We start from the raw sequence: 19,040 nt of genomic DNA, 5'->3' as shown, positions 1-19,040 counted from the left end.
AACTGGAACAGGAAATAAACGGAGACACATTCAGAATGTTTACGTTTAAAACTGCGAAATGGTCTAAATATTGTATATTTGTGACATCACAAATGGACAGAAATCCTGACGGCTTGTTTCAAACGCACAATTTCTGAATACGGGCTGTGTGTATTTCTCCGTATATTGAGCGTTTTGATAGTTTAACAGTATTTATATAGCACTTAAACCTGCTTTATAATATAAAAGACATGACAATCTCACTTTTTACAATATGGGACCTTTAACATCAAATGTCTGTACTCAGTATTTCATCTAATAGTTAAAAGCTTTAGAGTTTGTGTATCTACATGTTTTTTTTGTAGCACTCACATCATAGAAGAGGTTGTACTTTGTCCAGTTTACTTTAAGGGGACCTTGTGTGAAAGACAAATCTGAGTCATTGTTTGTCCATCAAGTGTGAATGTGAGTCCGTCGTCTGATTGGATGAAGGACAGGGTTTCCACTAGATAGTTGCAGTGCGCAGAGCCCTCCCTGACAGTGGAAAGAACAAGGTTAGTAGGCTGTAAGGTTCCCTCAGCAAAGACCAAGGAAAGTTCCAAAAAGGCTGGCTGAAATTTTGAAATTCATAGTCACGTGCGTGAGAGCAGAGCAGCCAGCGCATACGGGAGTTGGAGTCTAAAAGGGACCCAAAAGAAGAAATTGTCAAGCCTCTGGAACTGAAGTGAGATCGGATAAGATACCGCTCAGGAAAACAAACTGTCCACGGGGTTAAGAACCTCAACCGACTCCCACAGGAGGTGAATTATCCACTTGCACAATGCCTCGTGATGTTTCCCCACCGCTGCTGCTGTTCCTCTCTGTGTTTGGGCTGTCTCACGCCTGCCTGCAGGACTCCGCTTCAGCCTACAGATTCACCGGAGCTGTATGTCGCCTCACCTACCCTGCAGCTGTTGTGTGTGAGTGGCATTTTGACCCTATTTTGCTATTTACTTCATTCATCTATTTAATCAAGTTAACCTCTCATGCTATTGTTAAGCAACCTGCCAAAATTGCTGTTAAAAGGAGTTCATAATGGATTTCCCATCAGTGATAATGTTTGTGGTTTTCAAATCAAAACGCATTTCCCACAATTCAGCAGACTCCCCTCTAACTTTTAGCCAGGGTCAGTATCAAACACTGTGAAATAATGTGTAGAGACTGCCAGTCTACCATGTTGGCAACATAAACTTCTGGTTCAATTGTTAAGGTAGGTTAATGGGTTAATGAGGTTATTTCTAATAGATTTTTTTGGGGGTATTCCAGTGGGTAAACTTGTTTCCCTTATTTAATTTTGGCTTCTTATATGTATATGGAATTGAATCCCCAGTTGCCCAGAGGCCTGTACTACGAAGCAGTATTTGGGGTTATCGAGGTAACTTCAGGGTTAACCCTTCAGAGTTTTCCGTCCTACGAAGCTGGATCACTTCTTACCGGGGTAGATCGACATAGTAACTTATGCTGAACAGCTAACCTGCTCCGGAGCAGGTTATGTTCCAGATAAGAGATCGATTCGTATAAAAGCACCGCCTACTTACTGTAGGCGGTGCTTTTATACGAATCGATCTCTTGTGATCTGTGATTGGTCACATGCTACAGACACCGCCCCGTTCATGTGCACGCGCTCACAGCCAGATGGAGAAACTCTGGGTTGATTTACCGAGTTGATAACCAGCTTCGTAGGACCGCTTAGCGGGATCTCGTTTGTTAGGGTTAGTTAAGCCAGATAACGAGAAGACACCCTGGGTATGTTGAACTCGCTTCGTAGTACAGGCCTTAGGTGTGTGTTTCCCCAGCTGTCTGCCATGTACCTGTCCTTAAGTGTCTTTGACTATAATGTCTGTGTTTGTGTGCTGCTGGCAGTGAATGAGAAAACCACTAAAGTGATCGAGGCAGCGTTCCAACATGCCAGATATCCAAGTGTGAAGGGAGAGAAATCCATGCGCTTTATAGGCACAGTCAAATATGGTCTGGACAAGTAAGTGGACACACACACACACACACACAACCATACACAGATGGACACACAACATGTCATAACATGATGTAATGTTTCTCCATTGACCCACTCACAGTTTGGAGATTCACAACCTTTCAATTGGTCAGAGTGCATTTGAACTGCATCCGGGTGAAGGCCTCTCCTTGGACATAAGCAATGTATCTGCAGTCTTCAGAGGGAACATCCAGTATGGATACGGCAGCTGGCTGTGAGTCTTTGTGTGTTTGTGTGTGTGTGTGTGTGTGTGTGTGTGATCAGCAACAATCCATCGTTGGGTCTGAAATTGCACACTAACATGCTATTTAGTACGCTAAAACAGTATGTGAGATTTTTTTTTAGTATGTCCGAAAACCTTAGTATGAAACCAATATTATGCAAATTGCATACTGTTTCCGGTGAAACAGTATGCAATTTGCATAAGGACACGATAACATTCACAACACACACACACACACACACCAGGGGCATGCCTCTCAACCCCGTGGAGAAACTTGATAATAATATCGTATTTGTATGATAATTTTTCCCTCTGTACAATGTACAATCAATAATGCCATATGTACGATCATTTCACCATTTTGTGACTCTTATGATTAGAAGTTGGTTTTCAGTCTGCGCACAGTAAGCGAAATGTGGGTCTGTGTTGACACATCTCTTCTCACGTGACCTCTTTCTAGATGACCGTTGCTTGGTGTACGATATGATTTTGATGAACGTTTCTCGCGAGCACGCGGCCGTCGTTCTTTCTTCCTCCTGTCTTGTAATGTTTTTTTTTCTAATATTAGGCTATCACAAAAATTGTCAGACTTATGGACAAATACCCCCTCTCACGCATCGTAGCAACGTCAGCTTGCTTTAAAAAAATTAATAAAAACAATATGGGTGGATTTGTAGGGGTGTCAAAAAGTCATAGGCCTATTTGTTTTTGTGGTTATGACTCCCGTACGATAATTATCCTCAAAATATGATTATTTTAAGCCTCTGGTGTGATAGCTTAAAGGTCCCATATCGTGCTCATTTTCAGGTTCATACTTGTATTTTGTGTTTCTACTAGAACATGTTTACATGCTGTAATGTTAAAAAAAACCTTTATTTTCCTCATACTGTCTGAAATGCTCAGTTTTAGCGCATTTCAAGGGAATTGCAACGGAATTGCGTTGCTAGACAACAGTTTGGGTCCATGTTTACTTCCTGTCAGCTGATGTCATTTAAATACACTGCAACAGGAAATAAACTGGGACACATTTAGAATGTTTCCGTTTTAAACTGTGTAATTGTCTAAATATTGTATATTTGTGACATCACAAATGGACAGAAATCCTGACGGCTTGTTTCAAACGCACAATTTCTGAATACGGGCTGTGTGTGTTTCTCCGTATATTAAGTGTTTTGATAGTTTAACAGTATTTATATAGCACTTAAACCTGCTTTATAATATAAAAGACATGAAAATCGCACTTTTTACAATATGGGACCTTTTACATTTCCCATCTGGCAAAGCTACCACCCGGTAACTAAGTGGGCAAAATACAGGAAGACATAGCAAAAGGTTAGTTTGTACTGTAAGTGTATTTATGAACATCCTGCAATTGTCATGTGAAGAAAAAGTTACATATTCTCACATTTGTTTCAATAATGTTGCTAGAGGTATTTTACAAGTTCTTCAGTTGGTGCTAAGAGCTCATTGCTGTAGTGTTTAGGCATTGCATTTCCACATATATGGCAGTCAAACAGTGAGAGCAACACCGTAACTCCTCTCCATGGATTTCCTGTTGATGTTGAGTTTTTGTAGCTCTTTCAGCCATGGTGGCATTTTCCCAGTTCACTGATTTGTTGCCATCTGTATTTCTTTTTTCATCTACAGGGTCAGCGTTGCACATTCAGTTGACTTTGAAATAGAATCTCAGATTGATCTCGGAATCAACCCCAAACTTTGTAAGTATACCTTCTGTTTTGTACGTGCACATAGGGATTGAGGCTTGATAGAAACTGCAGTAGAAACAATGCTTGAATTGGGCCAATACTCGCTAGTAGTTTTGATGAGGTCCCATACTTTTTAGTGCATACCATTATCTCCTTGCAACCCTGTCTCCTGCCAAATTCCCACAACTAAACTGCATTCTCAGTTACATTTGGAGGGAAATGTACTTTGTCACAGATTAAACTGAACATGTGATTAACGTTGTAGATTGAAATAAAACAAAACAAAAACTGCAACAAAAAAAGAAGAAGACTTCCACAAAGGATACACTGGTGTATCCTCGCTCTCAGCTGCTCCAGAAGCCTCCTCGCTCCTCGTCTCCTCGAGGTGCATTTAAGGGACTGTAAGATCCTATGATGGCGGGGGGGGGAACGATTTCCGGGTCACGGGAGGAGAGAGGACGCGAGGAAGCATAAGTTGACATGATGAAGCACCCAATGTGTGATAAATCAAAGACAAAAGTAATCCACGACAAAATATGTTTCCCTCCAAACGTAATTGAGAATGGAGTTTAGTTGTATGGGAACGTCGTTTTTAGGAGACAACACAGGTGCACCTCTGGCAAAACACTCAACAAAGCTAAAAGATAAACAGCGGTAAAATGGTTGCATTGAAATGAATTCAGTCCTTTTTTCAGAAAATGTAATTCAAACCAATGAGAACTAATATATGGACATTGTTCAAATGCAACTCAAACGCAACCCATGTTGCCTAATCCTGTTGTAGGATTGGCATTGATCCATTCATTTGTGTTACCTCTGCTGCCTTACTACTGATAATATAACAGGTGACTTCAGTTTTTATTATCATGGTATTGTTAACTTTTTAAAAGTTTATGCTTTTTTTCCATCTATGGTGTCAAATCCGCAAATACCTCCTCACGCTGTTGGTTCAGTATACTGGAACCTTTTTGTTCCAATTCAAGCACAGCATTATATATAGACAAATATCTCACTTTATTATGTCCTCACATGAGTTCTCTGTTATTGCTGTCTCCTCTGTCAGACTGCGGAGAAGGGAAGGTAGCAGCAGACACATCCGACTGTTATCTTAATTTTCACAAGCTCCGTCTGCATCTGCAGGGCGACAAAGAGTAAGTTACAAACACTGAACCCTGACGGGCTGTCAGCAGCAGAACTGAATCATCTGCATTTACATAATCAGTGTCTGACTTAGTGTTTGCTGTTGTTGGTCAGACCAAACTGGCTGAAGAGGCTCTTCACTGACTTCATCACCTACACTGTCAAACTGGGCGTAAAGAGCCAGGTGAGGGGCGAGAGAAACACAACTAAAATGTCATTAATCAGCCTTGTAGTGTAAACTAATAGTTAATGTGTTTGTGTCAGAGTAAAGGTCTTTCTGTAGCAATGATTAGTCTGTTCTCCAATGCAGATTTGTAAGGAGATCAACAAGGTGGCAAATATACTGGCTGACTTCATACAAGACACAGCAGGTTTGTGTGTGTGTGTGATGTGTCTGGTCATATCTTTAAAGGTCCCATATCGTGCTCATTTTCAGGTTCATACAGGCATTTTGTGTTTCTACTAGAACATGTTTACATGCTGTAATGTTAAAAAAAAACCCTTTATTTTCCTCATACTGTCTGCCTGAATATACCTGTATTTACCCTCTCTCTCTCTGAAACGCTCCGTTTTAGTGCATTTCAACGGAATTACAATGGAATTGCGTTGCTAGGCATCAGTTTAGGTCCGTGTTTACTTCCTGTCAGCAGATGTCATTCACATACACTGCAACAGGAAATAAACTGGGACACATTTAGAGTGTTTATGTTTAAAACCGTGTAATGAACTATTATATTGTATATTTGTGACATCACAAATGGACAGAAATCCTAACGGCTTGTTTAAAACGCACAATTTCTGAATACGGGCTGTGTGTATTTCTCCGTATATTGAGCGATTTGATAGTTTAACAGTATTTATATCGCACTTAAACCTGCTTTGTAATATAAAAGACATGAAAATCGCACTTTTTACAATATGGGACCTTTAACATCAAATATCTGTACTCAGTATTTCATCTGAATAGTTAAAAGCTTTAGAGTTTGTGTATCTACATGTTTTTTTTGTAGCACTCACATCATAGAAGAGGTTGTACTTTGACCAGTTTGCTTTAAGGGGACCTTGTGTGAAAGACAAATCTGAGTCATTGTTTGTCCATCAAGTGTGAATGTGAGTCTGCTTTAGAATATAAAAGACATGGAAATCAACATTTTTACAATATGGGACCTTTAAGTCTTTTAAAAAGCAGTACTTTATCCTCGTGTCCATACATTTGACCATTTGTGTGAATCCATAAATTTAGTAAATATTGATCTGTGTATGAGTGTCTTCTTTATTTGGAATGTCTGTGTGTGTGTGTGTGTGCTTACAGAGCAGTTTCTCAGTGATGGAGACATCAGTGTGGACATCGGTGTAACTGCTGCTCCTGTCATCACCGCTAACTACATTGAATCGTACCACAAGGTACATATTAGCAGTATATAGTCAAATATACAACTATATCTGTTGTTTGGAAGCGATTGTCTTGCATTGCTAAAAGAGTTTCCTCAATCATCAGACAAGATGTGGCAAATAAAGCTACTTGGTTAAGTAACTGTTTTAAACATTGATAATACACTATAGTTTATGGGAGACTTGGCTGTAATACATCATATCCAATGGAATTCCAGCTCTTGGTCAGCCCCATGCTCACCTTAATCATTTTATACAGTCCCTTCTGTGTCATACAGAGAGCAGTAGTGTTCAGAGTTTAACAGTTCAAGTGTACAGGTAGATATGAATATTTGTTTTGGGTGTAAAAGCTGTCTCTCTGTTCATCCCTTGACTTTTCTTTTTTTTTTTTTTATAAATCTTCCAGGGGCTGACCAACTACAACGGGACTTCCGCAGTCATCAATGACTCTGTTTTCCATCCCAGTCAGCTGACTGAAAACAGGATGCTCTACTTTTGGATCTCAGGTCAGCAGTTGGCATTAAATTCCATCCGTCTATCTGTCCATCCATTATCTGTAACCGCTTATCCTATTCAGGGTCGGGGGGGGGGAGCCGATCCCAGCTGACATTGGGCGCAGGAGGGGGAACACCCTGGACAGGTGTCCAGACTATCACAGGGCTGACACATAGAGACAGACATTCATACACTCACATTCACACCTAGGGGACATTTAGAGTCAACAATGAACCTAACCTGCATGTCTTTGGACCGTGGGAGGAAACCTGAGAACCTGCATCTTTTTGTTTGAAAAAATATGCTTTTGCATAATTTTGTCTAATCTTTAATTGGAAAAATATTCCATAACTTCACTTTTATAAAGTGTAGTGCCATCAAAATGTCTTAAATTAGTTTAATAAGTATAATCAGGAAGAGACCATTGGTGTGTGAAGTGATTTTGGTGGTACTACACTGCACAATACTGAAGTTATTGAATATTTTTCCCATGGAAAATTCAAAAGAATTATGCAAAATCATATTTTTCCAAACTAAGTGTTGTAGTACAACCATAAGATCATTGATGTGTGAAGTAATTTTGGTGGTACTACACTGTACATTACTGAAGTTATTGAATATGAATGTGCCGGCTGCACATAGAGACCAATGTTATGTGTTATGTGTTGATTAAAATGAGGTTGTAGTTCGTTGTCTACATTACTACGGTTAGAAAGAGCCGTTATTTGTGTTTTAACAACGTTTTGGTTATGAGTTATTGATCCAGGAAGTTTGAATCTGTTAATATCTTTCCAACTTTACCGAAGTACATCATCTAGGGGGGCTCCGTACATCAGCAAAGTGTGGACAGTCAGGAATGATTGGAAGAAGTGCACTATGAAGTAACTCGAGGGAACAAGTTACTAACTTGAGGGAACAAGTTAATAAAAATGTTCTTCTAGGGGGTGTAGGGGGGCTCCGTAGAATATAGTGACATATTAACTCATTTTTGTGAGACAGTTTTTATGTCCACCATGTTTTTCAGAACATTGGCTCAAATGCCAAATTTTGTCTTTGAATTTCTGCTGTTATGGATGGTGAAACATTTCAATTAATCTGTGAGCATTTTAAAGTATAACCTCCATGAAAGCTAAAGTATAAATTCAGTGATAAATATCGAACTAGTCCAGTATGGTAGCCAAAGAGCAGCAGATCATGCTCAGCAGGATAGGTCAGTGTCTCAGTTGTTACATTCATGCCAATAAATCATATTGAAATAACTTCTTTCTTTGTGATTTAGAGGTGTTCTTACATGATGGTGTGGTACAGCTATAACTTGTGTTTAACCCCCAGACCAGGTCTTTAACCCCATGTTTACCGCTGCTCACCAAGATGGCCGTTTACAACTCAATATCTCTGGAGCAGAGCTCACTGTGAGTATGTCCCTTTCAACTATGGCCTGTAAAACATCCAGGCAGGGTGCATTTAACTTGGATGTGGTATCTACTATATATATAAAAATTGGCTTGATGGTACAAAGTAGCAATGTGCCTTTACAGCTTTCCTAACTAGGACATAACTTATAATTAATAATTACTAAATGATTGTTGTTTAATCTCTTGTTGGGTCTTACATTATATTGATGATTTCAGGGACTTTTCAAGACAAATCTCTCCAGTGCGATGCCTGAATTTATTAGAAAGGTAATATGGAAAACTCATCCTCATCCCTGCACACTCCCCCAAACATACACACCTTTGTCAGGTATTATTTTGTGTTTGTATGTGTGTGTGTGTGTTCAGTGTCTGCTGGAATCAGGTTCTCCAGAGCTAAGGGTGTGGAGTTCATCTGTTCCCTATCTAAACACCTCCAACTTGGGTACGACTGTCTGGGGGCAGGCCTCTGGGCAGCTCCACTGTGGGGGTCAAGACGCACCAACGCTCTTCTTTCAAACGGTATTTTGCCACTTATTTTGTGACAGAACATTTTCAGACATCTGGTAGAAAAAGTTAAAGACAAACAGAACTTTTGATGGGCTGACTGTTGACCTGTTTTGATGCATCACACACTACTACAAGACATTCTTCCTTCTTCGTTGCTCCGTGATGACTTCTAATGAGAGTCAGGGGTCAACACAATAATGGATGTTGCCTTCCTGATCAGTTTTATGATCTCGTTCCCATCCTCTGAGCAGTAGCTGCACCCCCCAACAAACAACTGCATCAAATAGGACACATGCTTTGATAAAAACACATGCAGGAGTGACCTGCTAACGTCAAAAGGCCGGAGCTTCCTGAGGAAAAACAGTCCTTTTAAAGATGCCACTTGTGTTCTCTTTCCAAGTCCAGCCTATTGTCCACAAGGACAGTGAGGTACTTAGAAGAGGAAACCACCTCAATAGTCATCTTTAAAGCTGAAGTAAGTGAGATTGGAGGAAATATGATTAAAAAAAAATTATAAAACGGTCGCTATATCGTAACAGTAGAACATGAAACAAGTAACCTGAAAAAAAATCATGTGCCTCTGTGTCCTCTGGTGTCCTCTGGTGCTCCTAACGGCATCTGCAAGATTTCACAAGCCGGAGAAAAACAAGCAGTAAGAGCTGATCTGACCAAACTCCGACCAAACGGTCAAACTAGGCAGCGCTGATCAAATATGAATCAATATTATGTTACGTTAATGCCTATTTCTCTCCTCAAATGTTTTCAGAATCATCTTGTAGTGCACGGTTTAGCTGTAAAATGAGAGAGTTTGTGAAGCCGCCGCCATTGTGTAATCTGGTGAAGGAACACCAAGTTCCGATCACATGACCGAGGCACAGCCAATAGGAACGCTCTCTCTCTGAAATTACCTGTGATTGGTCAAAGTCTGCCGTCACGGGATAGATGTACTAAAGCCTGAAAACAGAGCCATGAGGAGGAGCAGAAGTCTAGTTTTCTCTCAGAACACTTGAATTACAATATGCTGAAAGGTTATTATGGAATTTTTTGCCCAATGATGCCAAAAATATACTGCCTAATGCTACTTTAATCAGGACAGTTGTCACTGCAGCCCTTTTCTTTCTAAAACATAAATGATAAGCTCGTATAAGATCGTACTTACATTTAAAATGAAGACAGTTGAATTTTCAGAGGTATGTTATTAATATGTCTGATGCACATGTGTGAATGTTCTGTGTTTGGAAGCATTTGATATAAGCAAACAGGAGACATCTGCTGGGCAACCCTTGGTATTACATTTGTATGAAATGATAAAATCCAATACCATGCTGAAATTTAGTCAGAATATAGGTGGTCGCAATTATACTAATTTTACAGTCTATAGCTCTGCTTTTAAATTCTGAGGCAGATTGACATCCATCCATTATCAAGTCAATTTCAAGTCACGTCAATTTTATTTATATAGCCCAAAAGCCGGGGGGCCTGGAGCCGATAACAACTGACATTGGGCGAAGGCAGGGTACACCCTGGACAGGTCGCCAGACTATCACAGGGCTGACACATAGAGACAGACACATTCGATTAACCTAACCTGCATGTCTTTGGACTGTTGGGGGAAACCTGAGTACCCGGAGGAAACCCACGCTGACACGGGGAGAACATACAAACTCTTGAACAATGCGACCCTCTTGCTGTGAGGCGACAGTGCTAACCACTGCACCACAATGCAGCCCTCAGATTGACATGTACATCTCATATTAAAAACTGACACAATACCTCTCTGATGCGAGTGTAACGAGGGCTGAGAGCTAATTTGACGCCACCAAGTTGTACATCAGCGATAGCGAACAGAATTTCTGTATTACGCCGGGACACACAGGGAACATCAGGAGCGCATGGTGGCTGCGTGATTCATGCTTTGGGTGTTCACACCAGCCGCATGTCTGCTGCATTTCTGCTGCTGCAGCTGCTGATGTCTGCCCTTTCTTTCTACATAGAGTTTGGCTTTTAATGGCCATTTCATTTCATTATAAATATCATTTATATTTATTTTAGACCGAGAAAGGTTAAGAGACGTGTGTTAATTTGTAAATAATAGTAATAATCCACAATTAAAACTCCGTACTATATTCATTCATGGAGCTCTCTAAGTCACTGCATGTTCCACAGAACTGACTGCTCATATTTCAGAATAAAAGCCTTGTGTTAACAAATGAAGGAATTCTGACCACAGAATATAATGCTTGAGGGCTTTTATTTTGAAATGAAAGCAGGAAGTGTTGATTTAAAAATAAGTCTTTACTTTTTTTCATCTCCGTGACATATTCTACAGATAGACATCGAAATTGAAGTAATGTAACTGATATGATGTCAATATACAGTCAATAGATCACTTTCACTGTCTGTTGTTGCTGTGAAACGCGCGCGGCACGCGTCAAAAATAAAAAAAACAACAGGTAACGCAGCCGCCACGCGCTCCTGACGTTCCTGGTGTGGATGAGGCTTTACTTTTATGGTCCTCTAATAACGTTTCAGCCACCACAGTCATCGCCTCTATTACATTCTTCCATAGGCGAAGGGCTCTTTGTGTTTCGTTAGGATGTGCACCACTAAACGAAGCTTCTTTGCTTCATTGGCCTTCTTCGTCAGTATTGGACTGTTGTCTTTTAAGCGTTGTTTTCGGCTCCTTCACCTTCTTTGTTCGTAGACTGCTACCAGCCGGAAAGTCCCAGGAAAAGTTGCTGTGGACTTGGCGCTCAATGTTACATCTTTTACTGACTGACACCGCAAATGTGACCCATACTGATTCCTCATGAAAATACTATATATTTTTTGCTTTTATTGGCCTGTCTATTTTTCTTGATTTTATTGTCAAATCTGGTGTGGACCTGCTAGTCTGCTAACATCGCTGTATGTCATGGCGTTACTAACCTGACAGCAGCCTATCTAGTTTAATTGACAGCCGACATAATCATTTGGTCTCAGAAGGGGGCGGGATGTCTGTGAATTTGATTTGGTCGTAATTAAAAGAGTTTTCCAAAGTGACTCAAATGTATGTACATATTCTTTGAACTGTTAGCGAGCCACTCAGAAACGGGTAGCGAGCTACTTGTTGGAGACCCCTAGTCTATGTCCTACTGTAAAGGCCATGTGAGGGCATGGGTCTTGTGATGATTTCAGTGTTTGTGTGATGTCTCTTTGTTTTTGATGTCTATAGGATGTGGTCATTGACGTCACGGCTTCCTATGCTGGCAAGAAACTCCTCCTGCAGGGTAACCCGTCAGAGTAAGACCTTTCTTGTTGATATTTACCAGGCTTGCTGAGCTTTTAAAGGTCTTTAAATGTCCATATGAAATTAAATTCAGCATACATACTTAAAAGGGACTATGACATATGGTTTTTGGTTTCATAACAACACCATCCATATTTGCATTAAAGCATCAGTAGGCGAGATTGGAGCAAATATGATTAAAAAAATATATTTTTATAAAACAGTTGCTATATCGTGACAGTAGTACATGAAACAGGAAACCTGGAAAAAATCATGTTCCTCTGGTGTCCTCCGGTGCTCCTAACCGCATCTGCAAGATTTCACAGACCGGAGGAACACAAGCAGTAAGAGCTGCGGTCTGCTGTCCAGCTGCTGTCTATGGCAGCCGGCTGTCAATCACAAGCAAACTCCGACCAAACGGTCAAACTAGGCAACGCTGATCAAATATGAATCAATATTATGTTACGTTAATGCCTATTTCTCTCCTCAAATGTTTTCAGAATCATCTTGTAGTGCACGGTTTAGCTGTAAAATGAGAAAGTTTGTGACGCCGCAGCCATTGTGGAATCTGTTGAAGGAACGCCAAGTTCCGGTCTCATGACCGCAGCACAGCCAATAGGAACGCTCTCTCAATGAAATGACCTGTGATTGGTCAAAGTCTCCCATCACGGGCTAGATTTTTTTAAAGCCTGAAAACAGAGCCATGAGGAGGAGCAGAAGTCTAGTTATCTCTCAGAACACTTGAATTACAATATGCTTGAAAGGTTATTATGGAATATTTGCCCAATGATGCCAAAAATATACTGACTACTGCCACTTTAATCAGTCAGAAAGCATTAACGTAGATGGAAAACTTGCTTCCATACATAGACAGATGGTCACACCAAAGGTGTTAGTATGCTCAAAATGAACCATTTCATACAGCGAGTAATTCAGCCACGTCAGAAGGCAGCAGCATTTATAGTTGTTCTAAATGGCCACACTCAAACTTTATGGTCATAGAGACGGGCAAAATGCGATAATTGTTCAAATGGGGATAATGGCTCACATTTCCCCCAAAGGCATTCATGGTGTTACATTGTTCTTGTAGAAAGAAAGAGAGAGAAAGAGAGCTTGGAAGAGAAGTTCACACACTGTCTGCTCTCTCACCTCCACACATCTGACCCATCTTCTCTGTAAAGTCTGCCTGATTGTTGGGGTGCCGGTTTTGGAAAGTTACAGAAATTGTCGGATGCAGCCCCCCCCTATTCTGAAGCACTTTTGTATATACGCCATTATCAAGTCCAATTTGTAGTCCTGTGCTTGGTGTGTGATGATGATCCTCCTTCCTCTCTAGGATCTTTGTATTGCAAGCTGAGCTGCCCTTACAAAACCAACCGGTAAGCTTTTTTCTTCTTGTGGAAAATACTATAGTTGAACTATAATATAGTTATTCGAAATATTTTGCATAATTGAAAAAATGCAGATGAATTCCAGCTGCAGTAGAACTACAGAGCCCCAGTACATGGAGGGAAATAGTTTAGATGGGAGATGAGAAGGACTTACTCTTGCTTTCTCTCAACAAGTTCTCTTAGAAAACTTTAATGTTGTCCTGAAACAATTCGAACCTCATGGTGAGAAGTGTTTTTCATGTGTCCCACCAGCATCAACATCAGTAAAACTTCCTGCCCAAATCCTTCAAAACAAAAGTGCTATTCCCAAAACTGTTAGAAGAACAGAAAACACAAAGGTTTTACAAGAGAACACAAAAGAAAGTCTTCATCCCCTCCCATTTAAATGATTTTTGTCCATGTTGCTTGTTAAAATGATGCTGTTGTTTTAATGTTGGATTGGACTCGTTCAGTCATCTCTCCCTCCCTTTTTTTCCAGCTGCTAGATGTGGCCCAACTGGAGTTCATAAGAGAGGCTGTGGAGAAGATAGGCATTCCCACGGTTCTGTCTGGTAAGGCCAGAGAAATATATTATATGAAACAATAATATGAAACCTGGTTTAAACGTCAACCCATTAACTCAACCGTCATAAAACATTCACCTAGAATGACTTACATAAAATTACTGTCAACGTAGCATTTTTTTTAAAATATAGACGTTACTATAACTACTTATTAAATGAGCAAGACAGTTACTGAGAGGCTTTGCAGTAACAGTAAATATCGTATGTACTTTTTTATACCCCCGCGACAATGTAGTCGGGGGTATAAAAAAGTATATATAGCACTCCGCTTGTCCGTCCGTTCGTGTGTCACACTTTTGTTTCCGGAGCACAACTCGTAAACTATTTAACTGAGGAACTTGTCATTTGGTATGTTGGTTGACAGTGTGGTCTATTTGTGCCTTTTGGGGCTTAGAAGTCCAGGGTGCCCAAAATCTTTGAAGTTTTTCGCCAAAAGGGCAAAACCTTTGGTCCTACTTTAGTAGGGGTCAAGCAGTGAGCGGGGTTATGTGAGCCATGCTCACTTTTGCCTTGTTTTTTTTTTAAAGTGAGTTAGATCTGCTGGGTTTCCTTTAAATAAATGGTTCCTTGCAGCTGGTTTCATCATGAATGGCATTTTCTCCTCAAATGTATTTATTTTCAATTGTTGGTTGTTGCAAATTTGGTGGTTATTGCTTTATTTTATAATAATAATAATAATAATAATACATTTTATTTATATAACACTTTTCTAAACAAGGATACAAAGTGCTTTTCAGAAAAAACAAACAAAAAACAAAACAATAAATCAGCAAAGAATAAAATACAAAGAACATAGGGATCATAAAAACAAAAACATCTGGAGATAAAATACATTTTTAGAAAGCAGAATAAACCTCTAACCGCAAAGGCCCAGTCACCTTTGGTCACAAGCCGAGATCTGGGAACAACCAGCAGAGCTGCATCCGCTGATCTAAGGGAATGCCCAGGCACGTAGGGGGTCAATAGATCCATGATGTAATTTTGGGGCAAGGCCATTATATGCTTTAAAAGTGATCATTAAAATTTTATAATCTATTCTGAACATAACGGGCAGCCAGTGTAAATTGGCGAGCACAGGAGTGACGTGTTCGTATTTGTTAGTGCGTCTTGTTAAAATTCGGCGGCAGCGTTCTGAACCAGTTGTTATTTGGCCGTAGTAGCAGTAGTTGTTGTGATGTTGCAAAACATTTACATGACCGATCATGATCAGCAGCGTTGCTAATTCAGACTGAAAACACCTGGAACTTGGAATATCACTTTACAGCAGGGTCAAAAGGAATCTTCAGGAAATGAAAGTGAAACCTGTACATGTTGCATTATGTTTCCTTTAATTCCAATCGTGGAAAAGAGGTAAAGTGGCGTGTAGTGTAATGTGGTTTACCGTAACACTTTTGTGGTGTGTGTTCCAGGTCTTGAGATTGCACTAACCAGGCTGTTGGACAAACAGGGAGCTAACTTATTTGACATCTTTAACACAGAGGTGCTTCCTCGGGATGTGAGTGTTGACTTTTATTCATCTTGTCATGTGCCCTCTTATTTGTGTTGTACTTCTTTAGTCACAGTGCTTCTCTCTCTTTCCTATTCCCTCTCTGTGCTGCAGGGCTTTGTGGTGATTCAGATGGATTTTGGTTTCCCTCATCACCTCCTGGTTGAGTTCCTCAGGAAGACACTACAGTAACTGGGGCAAACCTTAAAGCAGTTTGGGCCAAATATGTTTTTTTGTGACTTGCCTAAAAGTGTTGCTCGTATAGAAATTGTAACCCTTCACAGTGATTATTGACAAGTGTAAGCCGCACAAAACATACTTCTGTTGCACTGCAGTACATTTTGATTTTGATGTATTTTTTGTAAAATCGAGATAACAAAGACAAGCTTGTCACTGATGTTGTCATTTCTTGATATTATTTCAATTGTACCCTGAACTGATAAAATATACACCTTTATTGATCCCTAGTGGGGGAATTTGGTTGTTGCAGCAGCACAAAGAGATAAATAAATACAGATAAGTATTGAACGTAATAGAAATAATTAATAGAAGGTACATAAGCTAAAATAAGAATAGAATAAAATAGAAACTATACAAGAGCATTTGGAGACAAATGTCATGGTAAAGTGACAGTGGTGTTGTTGTAAACAGTCCACCAGGCTGCTATATGAGATGATTAAGTAATGGTATTCAGCGATTGTCTGTATTAATATAATATAATATAGTGTAAGAGTCATTAACATAATAAAGTATATATGTTACATTATGATATATTTTGGGATATGAGATTTTGGGATAGTATACGGTGTAGTAGCGTAGTATAGTAGTGTAATATACCATAATATATAGTATAGTACAACAATATAACGTAGTGCATGGTGTAAGTATAATACATCAACATAATATAGTATATAGTATAACATAGTGATATAAATATATAACACAATATAATATGTAGTATAATACAGCAATATAACATAGCATGATTAAAATATCTAATATAATATCTGGTATAGTATAATATATAACTGGAATATATCAGTATGGCGATGTATATAATCAGTCCAGCAGAGAGACAATGAGAGGGGGTTCGCATCTTTTTCGCACCTCATGAGTTTGCACCCCTGTTTATGAATTAGAATAGAATGAAATAGAATAGAATACTACCATATTAGGTCCTATGAGGAAATTAATCTTCTGCAATGAACCCATCCTAACACCCTGCTTACAACAAACAGCCATAAAGTCCACTTTATCATGTGTGTCAAACACACACAAATGAAATGTGCACAAGCAAGTTTCATCAGCAACTAAAACAACGACTAGAGAGCAAATAAAGTTTTTATTTACCTTACCTGGCCACTATATTTTGATAAGGGAAACAAGATTTACTGTCTCTTAAAGGGACTGTTTGTAACTTTTTACACGTATAAATCTACCAGGTCGGGCTCCCATGCGAGCGAGCATATGCGCATATGCACAAACTTTCTCATTTTACAGCTAAATCGTGCACTACAAGATGATTCTGAAAACATATGAGGAAAGAAATGGACATTAACGTAACAGAATATTGATTCATATTTGATCAGCGCTGCCTAGTTTGACCATTTGGTCGGAGTTTGCGAGTGATTGACAGCCGGCTCTCATAGATAGCAGATGGACAGCAGACCTCAGATCAGTTCTTACTGCTTGTTTTCCTCCGGTCTGTGAAATCTTGCAGGTGCCGTTAGGAGCACCGGAGGACACAGAGGCACATGATTCTTTTTCAGGTTATCTGTTTCATGTACTACTGGTCACGATATAGCGACCGTTTTATAAAAATAACTTTTTTTAATCATATTTGCTCCAATCTCGCCTACTGATGCTTTAAACTATTCCGAAAAATACAGATTCGTCAAATCTGCATCGTGCATCACACAACTTTCTGAACTCCCATAATTAAAAACACATCAGTGAGCACAAGAAAGCATTTCCATGAGTTTAACATGTGAGTGTAATAATGCACTCCTACATTCATAACAGGCTGCAGGCGGTCTGATGAAACTGACAGCTAAGGTTAGTGCATCTGATTAACAGCACTAAAGTTTGCTTAATTTTGAATACAACATTTTTTCCATTGAAACTACGTGAGGCAAAAACACATTTTAAAACAAACAAAAAAACAGAAAAACATAAACAAGGCCTGTTTTTTGCTTTGAGTTGATGGCACACAGTTATCCTAGAAATTCGAATTCTTACCCATCTAGTAGCTACATCGACCGCGAGATGAGTCGTGTCAGTATCTGATTCATCTCAGGTGACTTATTAAAACACAGAGACTCCAGATTTTTGAATAAGTAACAGCAGAAAACGCTGCTTCATGATCAACATCAGCATCAGTGATTTAAACATACTGAGATCAGTGCATGCCTGGAACTGTTTTATCACTGAATACTGAGAGGAAAGTATTAGCTTTCTTACTAGCTTTTGGGGGCATTTGATTATTGTTTAATACATATATTGGGGCTGGACTTCCACATCTCATTTATTGGGGGAGGAGGGAATACAAAGTCACAGTTCTGCATCCTAAACATCCTATGAATCCACCATCCATCGCACAGACGTACCTCACCAGCTGAAATTATATATATAGTTTCTGCAGACGTTTCACATTATAACAAGATATTTCCATGTTATAATGATTTATTACACAGCTTTGTTGAATACTCCATTCTGATTGATCAATCACGGCGTTCTACAGTCAGTTATTTCTTTATAGCAGATCGCTGCTATGTATAACAGACCGTTGCCATGGACACAGTTCTGATCTCGGACTCTGGTGGACAATTTTTGTGTCAAATTAATGATTTCTAGTAGCCATGTAGTAAGCAGGATAACATACAGCAAGCGGGTCATTGTTGTGAAATAAACCTCTTCAGGGCGATGCAAGACCCCTCTGCCTCGCGACAGGTATTTCACAACAATGACCAGCTTGTTATACATTATCATTTACATATTTTCTTGTTGTTATTACTTACCAAATTATTTACATTTTACAATAAACCTTTCTTATTAAAACAACTTCACTTTTTATTATATTTTGTTACAAAACTTTATCATTACACAAAATGAACATATCTTATTGGACCAAGAAAAATTTTCATTTTAAAACATTTAAAGTTGGTTTGTTGTTATAAATGAAACATATTCTGTTATAACAAGAAAAAGATCCAGGCAATGCCTAAAAAGACATCCGTTAGAAAAACTGACAAAGACTAGTTCACATAGTTTGATTGGATTCAGTTTTATTTCCTACTTTGGATGGAAGTATCAAAAAGATTAGAGGCGGTGTAAGAAAGTGAACAGAGATGAGAAATATGCAGAATAATATTGTCTGCCGCAAACCAGGAGCTCTTACATTAATGTAAGCCCATTTCAACACTGATCAAATGGAGACAGTATTT

The 19,040-nt window shown here is 39.3% G+C and overlaps 1 protein-coding gene across 1 annotated transcript; it reads left to right on the top strand.

Moving 5' to 3' along the window:
• The first annotated feature begins 461 nt into the window (after positions 1–461).
• Positions 462–15,995, top strand: LOC119487036 (cholesteryl ester transfer protein, plasma). The gene is made up of 17 exons (XM_037767688.1): positions 462–938; positions 1,882–1,996; positions 2,094–2,225; positions 3,882–3,952; positions 5,004–5,091; positions 5,195–5,264; positions 5,391–5,451; positions 6,393–6,484; positions 6,879–6,978; positions 8,300–8,379; positions 8,599–8,649; positions 8,749–8,901; positions 12,104–12,171; positions 13,494–13,536; positions 14,027–14,099; positions 15,521–15,606; positions 15,712–15,995. Exons 1-17 carry the CDS (start codon positions 800–802, stop codon positions 15,787–15,789), a joined length of 1,500 nt encoding a protein of 499 aa, XP_037623616.1. The 5' UTR covers positions 462–799; the 3' UTR covers positions 15,790–15,995.
• The last annotated feature ends 3,045 nt before the right edge of the window (positions 15,996–19,040 follow it).

The sequence above is a fragment of the Sebastes umbrosus genome, chromosome 4, assembly GCF_015220745.1.
Source record: "Sebastes umbrosus isolate fSebUmb1 chromosome 4, fSebUmb1.pri, whole genome shotgun sequence".
NCBI classification, from domain to species: Eukaryota; Metazoa; Chordata; class Actinopteri; order Perciformes; family Sebastidae; genus Sebastes; species Sebastes umbrosus.
The sequence above is the reverse complement of the archived record's forward strand: the minus strand, read 5'-3'. Positions and strand labels throughout refer to the sequence as shown.